This window comes from Gymnoscopelus microlampas (genome assembly GCF_963454915.1).
Source record: "Gymnoscopelus microlampas genome assembly, chromosome: 6".
Lineage (NCBI taxonomy): Eukaryota > Metazoa > Chordata > Actinopteri > Myctophiformes > Myctophidae > Gymnoscopelus > Gymnoscopelus microlampas.
In genome coordinates this window covers 26,411,590-26,428,592 of record NC_139943.1, presented here as the reverse complement: position 1 = coordinate 26,428,592, position 17,003 = coordinate 26,411,590, and the positions used below count along the sequence as shown (strand labels likewise).

The following is a 17,003-nucleotide window of genomic DNA, read 5'->3' as shown; positions in this document are numbered from 1 at the left end:
ACATTACATAGAAGTGTGGAGAAGGGGAAAAAATAAGTTCTAGTTAGCACCATCTTGAAGTACATTACATAGAAGACTGGACTACATGAGCATCAGATCCTGCCAAGGAGCTGCATGACAGCTGTTGTGGTGCTCTGGCCAAAGATGAAAGCTCCACAGATCAAGGTCACCACACCCCAGAGTGTGAGAACAACTCTGGAGAGAGGGAGGGGGAGAGAGAGAGGGAGGGGTGGGGCATAATGAAATTATTGAACATTGATATAAAGAAAAATATTAGCCAGAAATATTACACACATCAAATCCCAAAGCTTTCAAGCCAGAATGTACAGCTTACATTAAAAAGGCACCTAAACGATTAGAGTGGACATGACTCAAGGACAAGCAACAATAACATTCCTATTGCACTCATTGGTGCATTTATATAGGGTTCAGTCAGGAACACTCACGCCAAAGTAGAATGTAACCATTTATTGCAACAAATGGAATACAGTTAAACTTGGTGTTAATGGCTCCGCTCTTTAAGATGTTCCCTACTGTAAATTCAGCTAAGCAGCATGCCAAGCAAAATGACGAGCGAGAAAAATAGAGCGAGCGAATGGGAGAAAGGAAAGGAGAGCTATTTCATACAAGATGATTATACAATATAATATAACAAGTTTTAGCTTTGTCAAGCGTCTCTATATCAATTGGCCTGTGTTCGGGGGAAGGAAGCCAAGGGGGGAGGGTGATATTATGGGCAGGAGGATTAGGACGGAGGCTCTACATCCTCCCGGTGGGGGCTCCTGACTGGCAGGTGAGCCAGTAGCATACAACAGCAGTGGCAACATACAATGTGTGGGGAGGAATTGGCAAAACTACTAAATTGGGGAGAAAAGGGGTTGCATGTACCAGACAGAGCAAGTGAATGCAGATCACAGTCTTACAAAAGTTACGTTCATAGGCATTTCTTCAGATACTATTAATCAAAAATAAATAAATACATTCAAAAAGACTTACCTGGTCTTACAGGAGACTGGCTCAGACTGCATAGCAAAGATCAGACAGAGCCCTGTTTGAAGACAGGTAGAGAGATCAAGGGGTTAAGTACAAACAAGTTGATCTTCTCTAAAGGTGCGTGTATGCAAAGTGTGTTACCTGGGAAAATAAAAATAAAAAAGGCACTGATCCCGCCGATGACACTGATGACCTTGCTGATATCTGGTACAAATATGGCGAGGAGAAGAGTCACAGTAACCCACAGGACTGTCAGCACATATCGGCTACGGCTTTCAAACTTGTCCGTCACTAGACCATCCTGTTTACGATGCCAGCTCAGCAGAGGATCCTGGATCACTGATCTAACGTTGGGAAAATAGGTATTTGTGTTTTGACAGTCTGCACTATTTCACTTTATGGGGGCTTTTTTCTTGAGAACAAAATCATTGAGTTTTTGTATATAGACTGAGTACAATTAAAGAGAAAATGTAACGTTCCAAAGTAGGCACAGGGTGCATAGATGAATTTGGGTCTACAGAGTGTATATAAATGAATAAATCATCAGTCAGATTAAAAACCAAGTCATTTTCAATCACAAATACAGTGCCTTACCTCCCCAGCAGAACAATAATGGGATATATGGTGATGATAGAGATTCCAAACAGTAGCCTAGCGATGAGCATTAGGACATCACCACCGTTGTAAGACATTAAAATGTCTGCCTTCACTTCCTTTCCAAATGTCAAGTACCCATATGCCCCTGCAATTGAGACAGATAATACCTGTTCATACAACTGGCAGAAAGGTCTGATGCCGGTAACTTTTTAAAATGACTTAAGCTTTTATATAAGCTCACAAAAAATACGTTGTGAGCTTGAAGATCTGATATTTTTTACTAGATTTTGTGTAGGTTTAAGTGGTTAAGGAACAGCTAATTGATATGTTAATCAATGACTACTAAAAAAAAAAGATTTATAATACAGAAATGTCAACCATCTGAGGAACTCCTTCTAACGCTATGGACCAGAGCTAGCCAAAGCACAAGAAGCATCGTATCGTGCCAGCCTCCGCATAAGGCATACACAATTATCAAACTGTGCCTACCATTAGCCAAAGAAATGACACACACGTGTGGGGAGAATGCTGCCTAACAGTTAAACTTGGTGCCACTCTCAAACGACACCACATTCCCCCCAAGACAAAGCTGCACACCATAGGTGACCGGGCCTTCTGCTCAGCTGCTCCTCAGCTGTGGAATGCCCTATCTGACCATCTGAGTGCACCACAGTCTATTGACGTTTTAAGAGGGGACTAAAAACCTTTCTTGTCAACAAAGCATTTGCCTAGATGTACTGGTTCAATGCCTTTGTGTGTTTTTAAACTTATTACGGTATTTTGTTGCTGTGTATAGTTGAGGGGCAGGGGGGGTCTCGTGTCATTGTTTTGACATTTTTATTTCATTTTAGATTTTTAATGCCATGCCAAATGTATTATCATTATTATGATTAATATTGACACACTGTGCCGGAGACTAGGAGCCATAGCAGATGATAAAAACAGAAAATATCCTAACCAGTGAGGGAGTATATGATGAGGCAGAAGATCATAGAGACCACAGAGATGAAGGCCCAATGAGAGAGGCGCTGATTCTCCATGCTGCTGTAGATGGCAATGGATGCCTCATGGCACTGAAACACACAAAGATATGTAATTGGGGTATTAACTGGAGTTTGTTCAGGATCAGACTCTCCCTTGTCATGATTTGTGACATATGTCCTTCGAGCAAAGGGTTTTTTAATCCTCCTGGGGTTACCTTTGTTACTCCAATGGCAAAACCATCAGTGTGTCCAGTGTTACCCTTATATGCCATCTACAAGTATGCCCAGGTTTTTTTGTTTTGTTTTGTTTTTAAACTGCTGGGCGGACCCACTGTCAGTGCATAACAGTCATGCCTGGATCCATACTATCTTGAGGTACAAGAATCCAGCCAGAACTAAGTCTTAAGCTTAAATGTCACAATGTCCTTTTATTGCCAAAGTTATATTCTATAAATCGGTTTTAGCTGTCTGACCCATTCTGTAAAATGTAAACAGCATGTCGGTGCTCATATGCAGAGTCAACAGCCATTATGCGTTAATGTTATAAGGACAAGACCACAATCAAATGTCCAGTATGGTGCTGATGATGGCTAAAGCAGCACAATGTCATTTTAATGAATGAAATGTAATTGTCCAATCTGTATGTTAGAGTATGTTAATACAATATAGCTTATACAATTGGGGTGGTTGTATTTTGTCTCCCTGCTCTTTTATTGAGACATTTAGATTGGGTCAAAGGTCATGTCTCACCTAGACACAGAATTTTGACCTGATGGTCAATATTCAATTTATCCTCAGAGCAAGCTGGCAGGCTCGATTAGCTCAATGGTAAAAATGTCAGCACTTGCGTATGGGTGAAAGTGGCTTGAAGTTCTTGCCGGAACTATACCCCATACTTCATCTGCTCATTCTTTTCCTCATTCATGCATCCCTGAACACATTCAATTTATTTTTGCCTGTACACAGTACGGTATAGAAATTACAAGCACATGATATCATGCATAGACAATTACTTATTTATATCAAATGGTGTGTGTACCACAGAGTAATGTGTTAAAACACAATATCAATTTCAAATCAACCATTAAGCTACTTTTCTTTGAAATGGCAAATGTGTAAAAAAGGAAAGAAAAACGTCAATATCAAACTCAACAGTTACATTTCTTTGAAATTACAAATTAAACTGTTTTGAAATTATAAGCACATACAGCACTTGGTATAATGTATAGATAAATTAAATCAAATGGTGTATGTACCACAGATGCATTAATCTTAACACAAAACTTCAATATAAAATTAGTACATGTGTTTTCTTGTTGGACATGCGTTCCTGACAGACGGGTTATATGGGCTTTTCGCATCAGTTGCTTCCCCCTCTTCTTACCGGTACGGTGTGCCGGCACAGAATCTTTTAGTGAAATCCCTGACGAAAAGCCATTGTTTCCATGCCAACTCTGACACTGACACTTGCCCAGACAAATGTATTACCAGAATGCACAAGAATATGAGTGAAAAACATAGCAGTAATAAAGTATCAACATAAATGAAGGCTTTTTGCCAGACCTAGACCAGAGTTCGTCTCTGTTTCACCCAGATAAAATGTTTCCTTACCAGCTTGGAACCCAGGTATGAGGGGAGTATCCAAGAGTGCTCGTCTCATCATTTCCCATTTAATGTGTTTTTAGGAGGTGATGAACTCGGATGAGACATGGAATGAAATGAAAGCTATAGACTGAGTTTTATTTGGTTGTGTGCCAGTGCCACGCACTGAAAATAGCAGATCTAGAAGCTCACAGTGCATCGCGCTGCAACGCTTTGTGAGCTTGTAGATCAGCTATTTTTGGTGCGCGACACCGGCGTGCAGCCAAGTATAAATCACACTTAAGGGTTCCGAGTGACACAGTCGAACAAGTTACACCATCAAGGAACGCAGAATGCAGTCTTTGTCCTAACCTGATCCCAGCTGCCATCACTGGACTTTCAATCTAGCTTCCCCCTCTGTCTCATTTTTGTCCATTCAACTCCTCAGAGCAGTGCTCTGAGGATCTCATCAGCTCCCTTTTGAACCCACAGACTGTAATCATCTCGCCTGAGGGAGGGAGGGAAGGAAGGAAGGAGTGTGTGGCATGGGTAGCACACAAGTGCGCGCCTGTGCATCAATCCTTTCCCACTTTCCCCCTCGATTCATTACCTTGGTAAATCGGAAGGGAACACATGAGTCTGTCCGGCTTAAGCGTGAAGGAGTGATTTGTTTGTTTCCTCTGCTCTGTTCTAAGATGCCATAAAATAATCCAAGGGCAGCCTAGCTATCACAGAGCACAGCAATCCCAGGCTGACCTATAGACTGGCACTCACTAAATCACTTTCCTGAGAATGTCCAGGTCCCAGCAGCCTACTGACATTACACAACTCATCTCATGTCTAAGTGGCCATCAAGTCGCAATATTGATAGGAAATACAGTTTCAGTTTCAAATTCACACCACACACTTCCTACCGTTTGATCAAAAAAAGTCATTGCTGAAATCTGAAAATATTTAAATGTTCGACTCACTTGGAAACCAAAGCAGATGGTTGGAATCACACTAAACATGGAGGCCCAGGAACTGATCCTACACACACACACACACACACACAGTATATACGTATTAGGGGTGCAATCATGTTCTTGCGTAAACGGGTACTCGTTAAACAAACCACAAACATTTACAAAATAATTCAAATTGTTAACAGTTTTGTAAGCATATATATTTTACTTATTTTTTCAACATCTTGATCTTTTGAATCTTATTTAATGTTTATGGATATTTTCGCCAAGTTTGGCAACAGATATTACATAAATGTAAGCCCATGTGTCTATTGCTTCCAATCTAGCTTCTGTCCTATTGTCAAATTTATAAACACAAAATGATAAGTATGTCAGAGTGCAACAGGAATGCAAAATGTTAAATATCACATTAGTTTATGGATAAAAGAAGCATCTAAGATCTAAGATCTAGTTTGACTGTTGTGGTACAAAGGTACTGTATGGGACTCATTCCTTTGTCAACACATAACTTGGGCTTGTCCGGTGTGAAAGAGTATTCATATCCATAACACCTACCTAAAAAATACATTAGGCTAATGTTTGTTTCCATTTATAGCTGGTAACATTCTGATTGTACTGGCCACTGTGACCACTTCACTACAGTAAATATCGTTTCCCTGAAATCCTCCTTTGCCCATCGCTCCATGACTTACCCAGCGCTATGGATGGGGGCGATGCGAACCTGCATTGAAGGCATGGTATGGTATTTGATTATGATGGCTATTGTCAGGTAGGTTGCTGCCAGAGTACCTAGAACACTTTGAGAGGGGACATAACACATTAAAATAGGGGTGCTCAGTGGAGCACGAGTCTCCACCAGTGGGCACGCCCCAACATCTCTCCATTGAGTCCATCGTTGTGTCTGTGTGGTGCATGTGATTAACTTGCTTTACCGTCTATGAAATGCCACAGGGAAATGAGGGGAAAGGCTGTGATATACGATGCTTATCGTTAATGTCTTCAATTATGGTTGTACAGGGGCTGACTGAGAACACTAATCAGGGTGGGAATGTAAATGACAGCACCCACCTGTCTGTCCAAATTAACCTAACAATAATTAAGTGGTTAGATCAGGCAGCCTAAGCGTGGCCACCAGCTGATCAGTCAGTCAATGAAAGTATACCACATTGTGGTTGCTCTGAGGCAAGTCAGGGACACACAGTGTCAAAAACAATATATCTGACCCTGCCTTTGGCCTGGCCGGTGGATTTAGCAAAGACAAATTATTAACAAAACATTTACCCAGTTTCAATTGGTTTGAGTGGAAACCTTTAACAATAATAATCACTACCTTAAAATGTATGTCAAATTGCAACTTTTCGCATTTTCTAAATACAGGCATGGTTAACTGTCTATATACAGCATATATGCGTGTCTATATACAGTGTGTGTGTGTGTGTGTGTGTGTGTGTGTGTGTGTGTGTGTGTGTGTGTGTGTGTGTCTCCAATTGGGTACAACTACATTTGCGTACATATACTGTAGGTGCTAATGCATGTGTGTGCTGACATGTACACATCTAATAACACCAACACATAGGGGCACCCGTGCGTGCGTGCGTGCGTGCGTGCGTGCGCCACTGCTGACCTGATGTATTTTTGGATGGTGATCTCTTTGGGGATCGACAGTGGAAGAATGAGAAGGATGCAGAGCAGGAGGAGAGCAAAACGCCGGTCTGTGTACCAATAGTAAGGCATTTCTGACTCTGGCAAACCCGTCACCAACTCGTATATGGAGAGACACACTGAAAGACAACAGTCACAAGGATATATCATCATATATATATCACTTTTATGACAACATCGGTATCAGCAACTATGCAGCTAATGTGTCCCGATTTTAACTTTTTACTGGCGACAAAATGCTTCACATTACCCCTTTAAAATAATACTCCAAACCTTTAAAATACTTGCCATCTGCAGGCTTCAATGATGCAAAGTATTTTAGCCTGGTATCTCTGGAATGTTCGGGGCCACTGTCAAAGTCTCTACCCTCTGAATCATTCAGGGTTTTCCCCTCCTTTACAGCACCCCTGCGAGGATGAACCTTGTCATTTCTGTGTGTCAATTTATCCTTCTAACTTTCATTACCACAGAGTATTTGGCTCGTGTCTCAAATTGCTCCAGTGTGGCTGCTCAATGGCCAGGCACAAAAGAAATATCCTTGTTATGCTGGATATCACATTTCTGGGCCGCTGCAAGGTGTCAGGATGTGTAACCACCATTTCAATTTGAAGCTTGGCTGAAAGCGAGATTCTATGCCCAATAAAACCCTACATTCCTCATATTGGTAATCATAATATGAAAACTCTGATGTGTATTTTGATTCGTCTCACATTTCTCTAGCTGGTCGTCCACTATGACCAGGAAGGCAACAGAGATCATGAAAAGGTTGAAGACAAAGCAGATCTCACACAGCTGGCCGATGGACAGCCCACACATTTCTTTCACCACCGCCTGGTATGTGCACTGGCCACTGATGGACGATGAGTAGCCCAGTATGATCAGACCACTGATTAGAAACACTAGGGAGACCTGAATGGATGGAGAAAGAAACAAATATGAAGATATGAGAAACTAAGAACCAGCTCCAAGGGTATAGATCCAAGCACAAACTTTATTTGTCCCAAAAGGGAAGTTTGGATGCAGCAAGAACAGTATGTCCTGATCATAATAAGCATGACATTGAGAAATCTAATACCATGCCCTAAAATCCTTTTACTGAATTTTCCAGCAGCAGTTGCATTACAAAGTTTACAAGTGTTCTGCATTGTTCACATCAAACTCAACTTTATTGTCACATCACCAGTTTACACCAAGTATAATGATTGGGTGAAATCATTTTGTGCCAGCTTCCTACAGCTGCAGTTACATTGATAAAACAAAAATAAAATAAGAGTTAGATAAGAGTTAGGAACATGTGGGGAAAAGGCATAAAGGATACACAGGACACAGACACGAATGCAGATACTGCAAGAATGGTGCAGAGGTATTTTCTATAGTTGGTCAAATATCCACAAGTTTCCTAGGGCGTTGTGGGCATCACTTCCTGTCGATTTGATCCCTAGATACCTGATCATATCTGTATATACAGCAGGTGCAAATATATAGTGTTCCTCAGTCTATTGTGCTCATCTATAGATACACAATTGGCTTGATTCCACGCTCTATTTGTCCACACGCATACTGTGATTGGCTAGGCCTGATCACGTGGCGACTGTCAATGGCTAAGCCTGATCACGTGGCGGAAGTGTAGGCTCATCACGTGGCGGAAGCGTAATGTAGCCTCTGTTAGTATGTTATAGCAACTCGACTCGCGACGATTTGCTGCTGCGTACACACACACACACAGTTGCTGTATCGCCGATGTGCCTAATGTCATCCAGACATTTACGATGCTAATAGTCAGCTAATAATTGCTAACCGTTAACATGGGCTTTCCCATATCCGATGCTAATAATCGCTAACCGTTAACATGGCCTTTCCCATAGACGATGCAAATAGTAAGCTAATAACCGCTAAAAGCTACGGACCAGAGCGTCGGGACCCCTGCCCCAGCGAATGCAGTTTAGGTTGTGACCTCAGACGGAGTGACACTGAATACCACTTCCGGTTAACTCTTTCACAATAAAACGTTCTGTTACACAAGAACAAAAACATGTACCGCCAATCTTTTAGGCTGTGACCTCAGACGGAGTGAGACAGAATACCACTTTCGGTTCACTCTTTCACAATAAAACATTTACTCCTATTCCAAATAAACTCCAAAAATCATATTTTTTTTATCCCACGATTTTGTAATCCTTTTCTTTCACCCAGTGCCAATTGCCTATGTAATCCTGGGCGCTACTCTCCCTCTGCCAGCCTAAGGAGAGCCCAGAACTGAGCTCATGCCTCCTTCAATGCATGAGGAGCTAGCAAGCTAGCATGAGGAGCTTCTTATCATCTGACAGGGGGGAGTTTTCCCCGGTTTGGACGTAATTTTACACAACTCCAAAAATTCTTAAAAATGTATACACAAGTAATCTCTACTGTCTCTGTCTCCGATGTGCGGGCCAGGCTACTGGAAGTGAGGGCCGCTACGTGGCCCGAACCTCTAGTTATTCAAATATGCAAAAAGAATTCATGAGAATGTGTGTGTTTACAATCAACATAAGGATGGACAGGTCAATGGACCTGTGGGTGCAGATTAGTTCATGGAGAAACAAGAAACATTACGGTCAAAAGTGCCGCAGGTTAAGTATGGGTGAATATGTATAGATGTGTGAGGCATGGCTCTGCGCATGTTCAGCGGAAAGTAACCAGAAACAGAATCAACTTAGTCACATTCATCAGTCTAATGGTAGCCGGGTGGAAGCTGTTCATTAACCTGGTGATCTTGCCCTTGATACTACGGTAGTCGTAGTCTTTTTGAGCAGCATTTCATACTGCGGTATCGACCTGTCTCACAGTAGCAGTGTGAACTGTGGCTGAATTGGTTATTGTGCTTAATAGCCAAATGGTTAAGGCTCATTCTACAAAGGCCAGACAGATTTCCAATTTCCTGACAAATAAGGGGAGTACAGGTCTCCGTCGTCATGGTTACAGCCCCGCGGACTAGCGGCTGGCTACACTAACTTGGAGTACACACACATACAGACAACAGCAGAACATACAGATGCAGCAAACATATAAAGGACTTTCATTTAGGGCCCGTGTCCACACACAGTGCATTTTATGAGCGGGAGGGCGCTTTGGATATCATCTACACAGCCACTAACAGTAACACGCACATTGACACGTGCACCGTTCGATTCCACATTGTGTTATAACTTTATTAGCACATGTAACTTAGCTAAACAGCATAAACATCAACTTCTCATGGTTGTGGCACACACACACACACACACACACACACACACGGAGCATACCGAGCGCCTAACCCAAAAGTCTGCATATAGTTTGGCAGCGCACATCGGCGAGTGCGGACTAGTTAATCATAATGCCTGTCACTTCTCAGCCAGGGCTAACCTTCTTTAGATATATTGTCGATGTATGTCAATATTATGTAACTATGTAAATGCATTGGTATTTTGAAGTATTTGCTCTTTATGTAATGCATAAACAATTTACTATTTGTGTGTGAACACACAGCAAATTTCTGTCAATTCCTCTACATGTGTTTACATACTGTATAAAAAAGTGGCAAATGATGTATTCAAATAATTTGTTGTTTACAATGAGATATATACTTTGCTTCTCTATTGCCTTGAAGGAATATTCATTGCATGCATTATCAACAAAGATAGTGACACCATGTAGCCTATACTCAACTCTATTGAAATGACACTGGTATGCACTGGTCATCACACTGATACCCACACTCAAATCTAACATCAACAACATTTAGAGTTAATAACCTTTCAAATAACAGCGATGTTGGTCATGTGAGTGGATCTGGGACTTCCATTGTTTACTCCCAGTGAGAAAAACACTGGTATCCGAAGTCATGTGAACACGGTGACGAGTTCATAGGTAATTATAGAAATTGGAAGTGAACAAGAGTAAATTTGGCCATATACTACAATATTCCTATAATCCGATTAAGTACCAAAGTTGCTATCCAGTAATGTTTCCCAGCCAAGTTTTTAGGATCATTGCAATCTAATTGGTGCTAGTGGCTTAATTGGGGCAAGCATAGGTGTATATATTTGACCTCATTTAGCCCCAATTAGGGCCAATGCAGTTTTAGGAGATTATAGGAGGAAATCTTGTCATAGCTGTTCTCATGAGCTTGTTCAGCACACAATGATCTAAAGGTTGGCTGGCAAAGGTAGAGGACAGTGTTACCATGTCTGCTTATTATAAGCGACTTTGGGCTTGTTTTTCTGTAAATATTGGTAGTTGCGGGTTGCGTTTTTTGGGGCTTGTTTCTAAAGTGTAATTTCTTATTTGGGCTTGCTTCCTAATGTTATTTAACCCAAATTGATATGTATTTGTCTGCAGGCCCTCATCTGGAAATATCTTTCCCCGTACAAAAAGGTTTAAAAAATATTCCACATTACTTTCAAGATTTTTTTTTAAATAACAAATCTACAAGCTCACAACGTGTTGCAATGCAATGCGTTGTGAGCTTGTAGGTCTGCTATTTCAAATAGGAGATGTATATACAGTAGTCCTAGTCACTTCTTTTGGAAAACGAGCCAAACTTGCCTCCCACAATTTTCAAATGCTTCAGTCATACAGTCTGAAGCACGGAAGCTCTGAAACTGATCCGGGGATAAAGCGGATGTGACGCTTCCTCGGTTTCGTCTTTACAGTCAAATTTGTCCTAATATAAATCAAAATAATCAAAGCCTATATAGCTTGCCGCTTATCAGAAATTAAAAAATAAAATGTTACAATATTTTATAATATATTTTCTCGAACTAGTTGTCTGGCAACGTGAGACAATGTTTTTGTAGACCTGGCTGCTTGTTTCGCTTACAAAATCTGGCAACACTGGTAGAGGAGCACTGATTCCCGCTTTCAGGAAGGAGACTGAATAACCATACCAAGTACCAATGTGTAACCGGAACGCTTGCCCCAAAACACACTAGCCCCCATTTGTTTTGCGGAACACTCCCCCCCAGCAGCGGAACACTCGCTGCCCTTGGTGAGAATAGAGGCAGTTAGGCCGGTAGCTTGTTACAGGCCGTTGGATATAGCATATCACGTCAAAAATGCAGGAAAAAAAAAAGATACAGCCGTTTCCCCAAATACGCTAAGCAGGAAGTTAATGGTGGTGGAGATCTTTTTTTTTATTTTATCCCGCAATTTTTGTAACCCATTTTTTTCACCCGGTGCCAATTTCCTAAGTGATCCTGGGCGCTACACCAGCCCTACACCAGCGCTACATCAGTCCCCCACAGCCTAGGGAGGCCAGGGCCGAGCTCATGCTTCCTTCAATGCATGAGAGCCAACTGACCTTCTTTTCACCTGACAGGGGGGAGTTTACCCGGTAGGACGTAGCGCGTGGAAGGAACACGTTGTCAACATGAGATAGACAGCATAGAGAGACTTAAATATGTGCCGTATCGGATCGGTATCAGTGCTGCCATATCTGTATCTAATCGAAAGTTGAAAATCTCGATCGCAGCACCTCTAATAGGAAGTGGAACAGAATCATAAATCATCGCTCACCCCTTGTCTCAGTATTCCCGAGATGTCAAACGTGGCTGAGTAGGTTCTGGTGGCCAGAAATACCTGGTGGGTCCGACCGTTCTGAGGTCACCGGATTTGTGGGTCCGACCATTCCGATGTCGCCAGATTTGCGCGTCCAACTGTTCCGAGGTCGCCGGATTTGACTGGGGCGAGTGGACTTTGGTGGCCAGAAATATGGGGGTCTGATCGATCCGAGGTCAAAACACACTCGGTAGAATACAAGAACCCTTGAGCGATCTTCCATTCTACCAATGACATCCCTTTTACTGAATTTACCGCATACTTGTCAATTAGTTTGGGCACTGGCCAACATATAGAAATAAATATTTCTTCAAAGGGAACATCTAAGAGCTTGGCACTGAAAAGATTTAGAAACTAAATAATTTTGCAGCATGTCAACAGTGCTACGCTACAGTGTGGTAACTTGTAGGCTTGTAGTGTTGTGTGCGCACAACACTTGTACCATATAAAAACAATTTAAGAAACACACAATGCAGTAAGCAATACCATAGGTAGGCTACTAAGCTATGAGGAAAACATCCCCATAACTCTGATTGACAGGGGAGTCAATTAAGGATTTGTAGCTTATCTCTACTCAGCTTGTATCCAGGGACCCCTAATGCATTGTCTAGCAAAGGGATGAGTGTGAAACTCAGGATAACATGCACTGAAAACCATGAGTGTTCATTATTTGCCTGAGAGACTGTAAAATATATTTTTTTTAAACAAAACAAAAAAACAAAACACTCGGGGGGATCTGAAATTAATCAAATGAAACTTTCCATCAAATAGGTGCCCCAAATAAACTCCATTGATGGCAAACTAGTACAATTTTGAGGTATTTGTACTTTACTTGAGTATTTCCAATTTTCAGTACTTTTACTTCTACTCCACTACATCTGAGGGGCAAATATTGTCCACTATAAGTTTCCACTAAGTTTTCCAAAAAAAAGGAAAACTTATGAGTACTTTTACTTTAAGTAGATTTTGATGCCAATACTTTTGTACTTTTACTCAAGTACATTTTTAATTCCGGACTTTTACTTTACTTATTACTTATATTGTAGAATTGATACTTTTACTTAAAACATTTGAGTACTTTTTCCACCACTGACTAGGCAGTCAGTAAGTCAGAGCTTAGTAATAATGCATAGGAAAATAACTTGTAGAAATGCATCAGTTCATATCACAAACCAGTTCCACGGTGACTGCATTGCGGACCCCTCCGGCTCTCTCGAAGGCCCAGGGGAAATTGAGCAGTCCGGCGCCCAGGGCGGATTTCAGCATGATAAATATCGCCCCCATCGAACCGAGACGTGGGCCGTCCGCGTGGAGGAGCGCTGGCTGCTTGGCTGAAGCTGATGCGAGCAAACTGATGCTTTCTCTCGCCAACTCCTCCATGCTTCAACGGACAGACCCCCCCACACACACACACGACGTGGGTCCAATCTCCCCGAGCAAACTTTTGCACCTCGTGTGCCACACCGGCGCTGCAGCAGTGCGCTGTGCACACATGAGGCTGGCCTTAGTGGCCTGGTGGTGAGCTGAGGTTGAAAGGCGAAGTGGAGAGTGGAGGTGTCACCCACCTTCCTAAACCAATCATCACCCGCCATAAACTCATTTGCAGCGTTGGAAAGTAACTAAGTATTTATTCAAGTAGCCTACTGTAGGCCATTGGTTCTCAAAGTGGGGTCCGCGGACCCCCAGGGTTCCTTGCGGAACACATTTTACCACTTGATCCATTTATATGTTGGCTATTCAGAACGTTTGGACAATATATAGCCTAATCTCTCAAGACATTTTCAGATCAGTTAGATATTTGATATTCATTCCTATAAAAACCCTGGCAACACTGTAGCTTGTAGCTTCAAACTCCATTTTAACCATGTTAGATTCATTGAAAACACCCGTCCTTGGTTTTGGTGACTGATATTGTCCTTTTTGGGGGGCTTTCTTATGCCTTTATTATTGATAGGACAGTAGGCTGACGGGGAGAGAGAGATGGGCAGTGACATGCAGCAAAGGCCGTCGGGATCGGGACTCGAACTCGACGATGTCAGGCTACATTTTAGCCTAGGCTAGACTGATATTGTCCTTCTAACATGCGAGGAGACCGTGTTTTTTCAATTACTTTTTCATATTTTTGGGGGGAAATTTAAAAAAAAACAAATAATAATGAAAAAACACGGTCTCCTCACGCATTAGAAGGACAATATCGTTCACCAAAACCAAGGACGGGTTTTCATTGAATCTAACATGAAGTTTGAAGTTACAATGGGTTTGTATAGGAAGGGGCCGTGTATGTTAAAATGAATATCAAATATCTAAATACTGAATTAAGCAACTTAAAAACTGTTTGGGGTGTTCACAAAGGCCCAAGCAGACGTTAAAATGACCGAAAACTAGTTTGAAAGTGAAATATCCCTGTAAGTGGGATTTTTCCTGCAGAACTTTTACTTGTGTTTTTACAGGCAGCTCCACAAACCATGTTCAACCCAGATTTGGCACAACAAAGGGAATGAACTCTTTCTCATGCTATTCATCTAAAATGTGGAATGCCCTACCAAAAGGAGTAAAGGAGTGTAAAACCCTACTCACTTTCAAAAATGCCCTAAAGATACACCTTCAGGAGGCTGCAATTCAAAAATGGCCCCTGTCCAAGTCCTAACCTACCCCATGTCCTAACCTAACCTACCCCCCCCCCCTCTCTCTTTCTTTTTTTGTACATATTTTTCACCCTTCATACCAGTAACCTGTAAACTGATTGTATGACATTCTGTATAGTAGTGTGTATATCTGTCTGTCTCTTATATGTCATCATGATTTGTGTGCGTGGGGATCTCATCTTAAACAAGCTACGTGCTTAACTGAGCTATCCAGTTTAGTAGACCTTGTATTGTGAATTTGTACTTCCATGTACTGTTATGTACTGTCATGTACTGTTCTCATGTCTTACTAAATAAAGTACATCAATCAATCAATCAATCAATCAAACATTAAGAGGCACTGCTTTAAAATGGTTCAGGTCCTATCTGTCAAATAAATCGTTCTCGATAGCCCTAGGCGACTCCACATCATCCTCTGCCCCCCTCCCATGTGGAGTCCCACAGGGCTCAATTCTTGGCCCTATCCTTTTCTCCCTGTACCTCCTCCCTCTGGGTTTGATTTTTAAAAAGCATGGCATTCCCTACCATTTCTATGCAGATGACTCACAGATCTAGATGCCCCTGAAAAAAAAATGACGCATCCTCCCTGAACACACTGATGGACTGTCTGAAGGACATAAAAGCATGGATGGCCCTGAACTTCCTTAACTTCAATGAAAGTAAAACAGAGGTCATGGTGTTCAGACCCAGCACCGCCTGCGACACATCCTCTCTGGATCTGGGCCCCCTGCAGCCTTTTCTAAAACCAGTGGTCACAAACCTTGGTGTCAAATTGGACAGTGATTTTAAGTTTGACAAACAGATTAACTCTGTTGTTAAATCCAGCTTTTATCAGCTGAGGCTCTTAGCCAAAGTCAAGTCTGCTGTAACCCTCCCTGATTTTGAACGTCTCATCCATGCTTTTATCTCAACCCGACTCGACTATTGTAATGCATTGTATGTTGGTATTAGCCAAGCCTGCTTGCAACGACTACAGTTAGACCAAAACGCGGCCGCGCGCCTCTTAACAGGGGCAGGGAAATATGATCACATCTCCCCTATTCTTGCCTCCCTAAACTGGCTCCCTGTTCGTTACAGGATTCAGTTTAAGACTTTAATGTTTGTCTTTAAGTCTTTAAATGGGCTGGCACCATTATACATTTCGGAACTTCTACCTCCTAAAAATGGTACAAGGGTCTTGAGGTCTACTGACCAGTCACTCCTTAAGGTCCCAGCAACAAAGTTGAAAACACGGGGAGATAGATAATTTTCCTTCATTGCGCCCACACTGTGGAACGAGCTGCCACCCCATGTTAGAGTGTCTCAAACCCTGCCTGTGTTTAAATCACGTTTGAAAACTCACTTGTTCTCCTTGGCGTTTGAAAATTCAGATTGAGAAGCTGCTGCTTCCCTCAGGCATTGTGTCAATCGTTGTCTTGTTCACTGTGTGTGTTTTTTTGTTTATTTTATTTTTTTACTGAGTGTACAGCACATTGGTTCAACACTGTTGTTTTTAAATATGCTCTATAAATAAAGTGGATTGGATTGGATTGGATACTTTTACTTAAAGCTGCACTATGTAACTCTCCTGTTTTACCTCATGTTTGAACCCTGGTCTCCTGCACAAGTGCTGAATCTCTTTTGTGCTTATAGAGCCTGCCTGCTTGCTTGAGAAATCAAATTTTGATAAAAAAATGTTTTAAAACCAGAACAGAATCGAGTCAAAGGTTGTGTGAAACCAGACACAGGATCTAAATGTCTCAATAGAAGAGTGGGGAGACCATTACAACCACCATTAACATAACAAAATAACATTTTATTAACAAAACAAAAAAGTCACATATCTACTTACTTCTCTAGAACTTATTCCACCTCTGCTCATTTGGTAATAGTTTCCTGCTTGACTGAAAGTCTAAGATAATAAAATGACTAATGCAAATTAGTCTATTAGTCTAATAACCAGTGAATTATTAGAAATGTTAATTTTCTTCCTAGCAAATAAGTAATTTCATTTAGAAGGT

The 17,003-nt window shown here is 41.6% G+C and overlaps 1 protein-coding gene across 1 annotated transcript; it reads right to left on the bottom strand.

Moving 5' to 3' along the window:
- Positions 1–92: 92 nt before the first annotated feature.
- Positions 93–13,738, bottom strand: slc38a8a (solute carrier family 38 member 8a; the record flags this gene model as incomplete). Its single annotated transcript, XM_084061128.1, has 10 exons — positions 93–195; positions 997–1,048; positions 1,135–1,337; positions 1,588–1,735; positions 2,549–2,663; positions 5,126–5,183; positions 5,812–5,916; positions 6,744–6,900; positions 7,492–7,690; positions 13,532–13,738. 10 exons carry the CDS (start codon positions 13,736–13,738, stop codon positions 93–95), a joined length of 1,347 nt encoding a protein of 448 aa, XP_083917254.1.
- Positions 13,739–17,003: the final 3,265 nt, after the last annotated feature.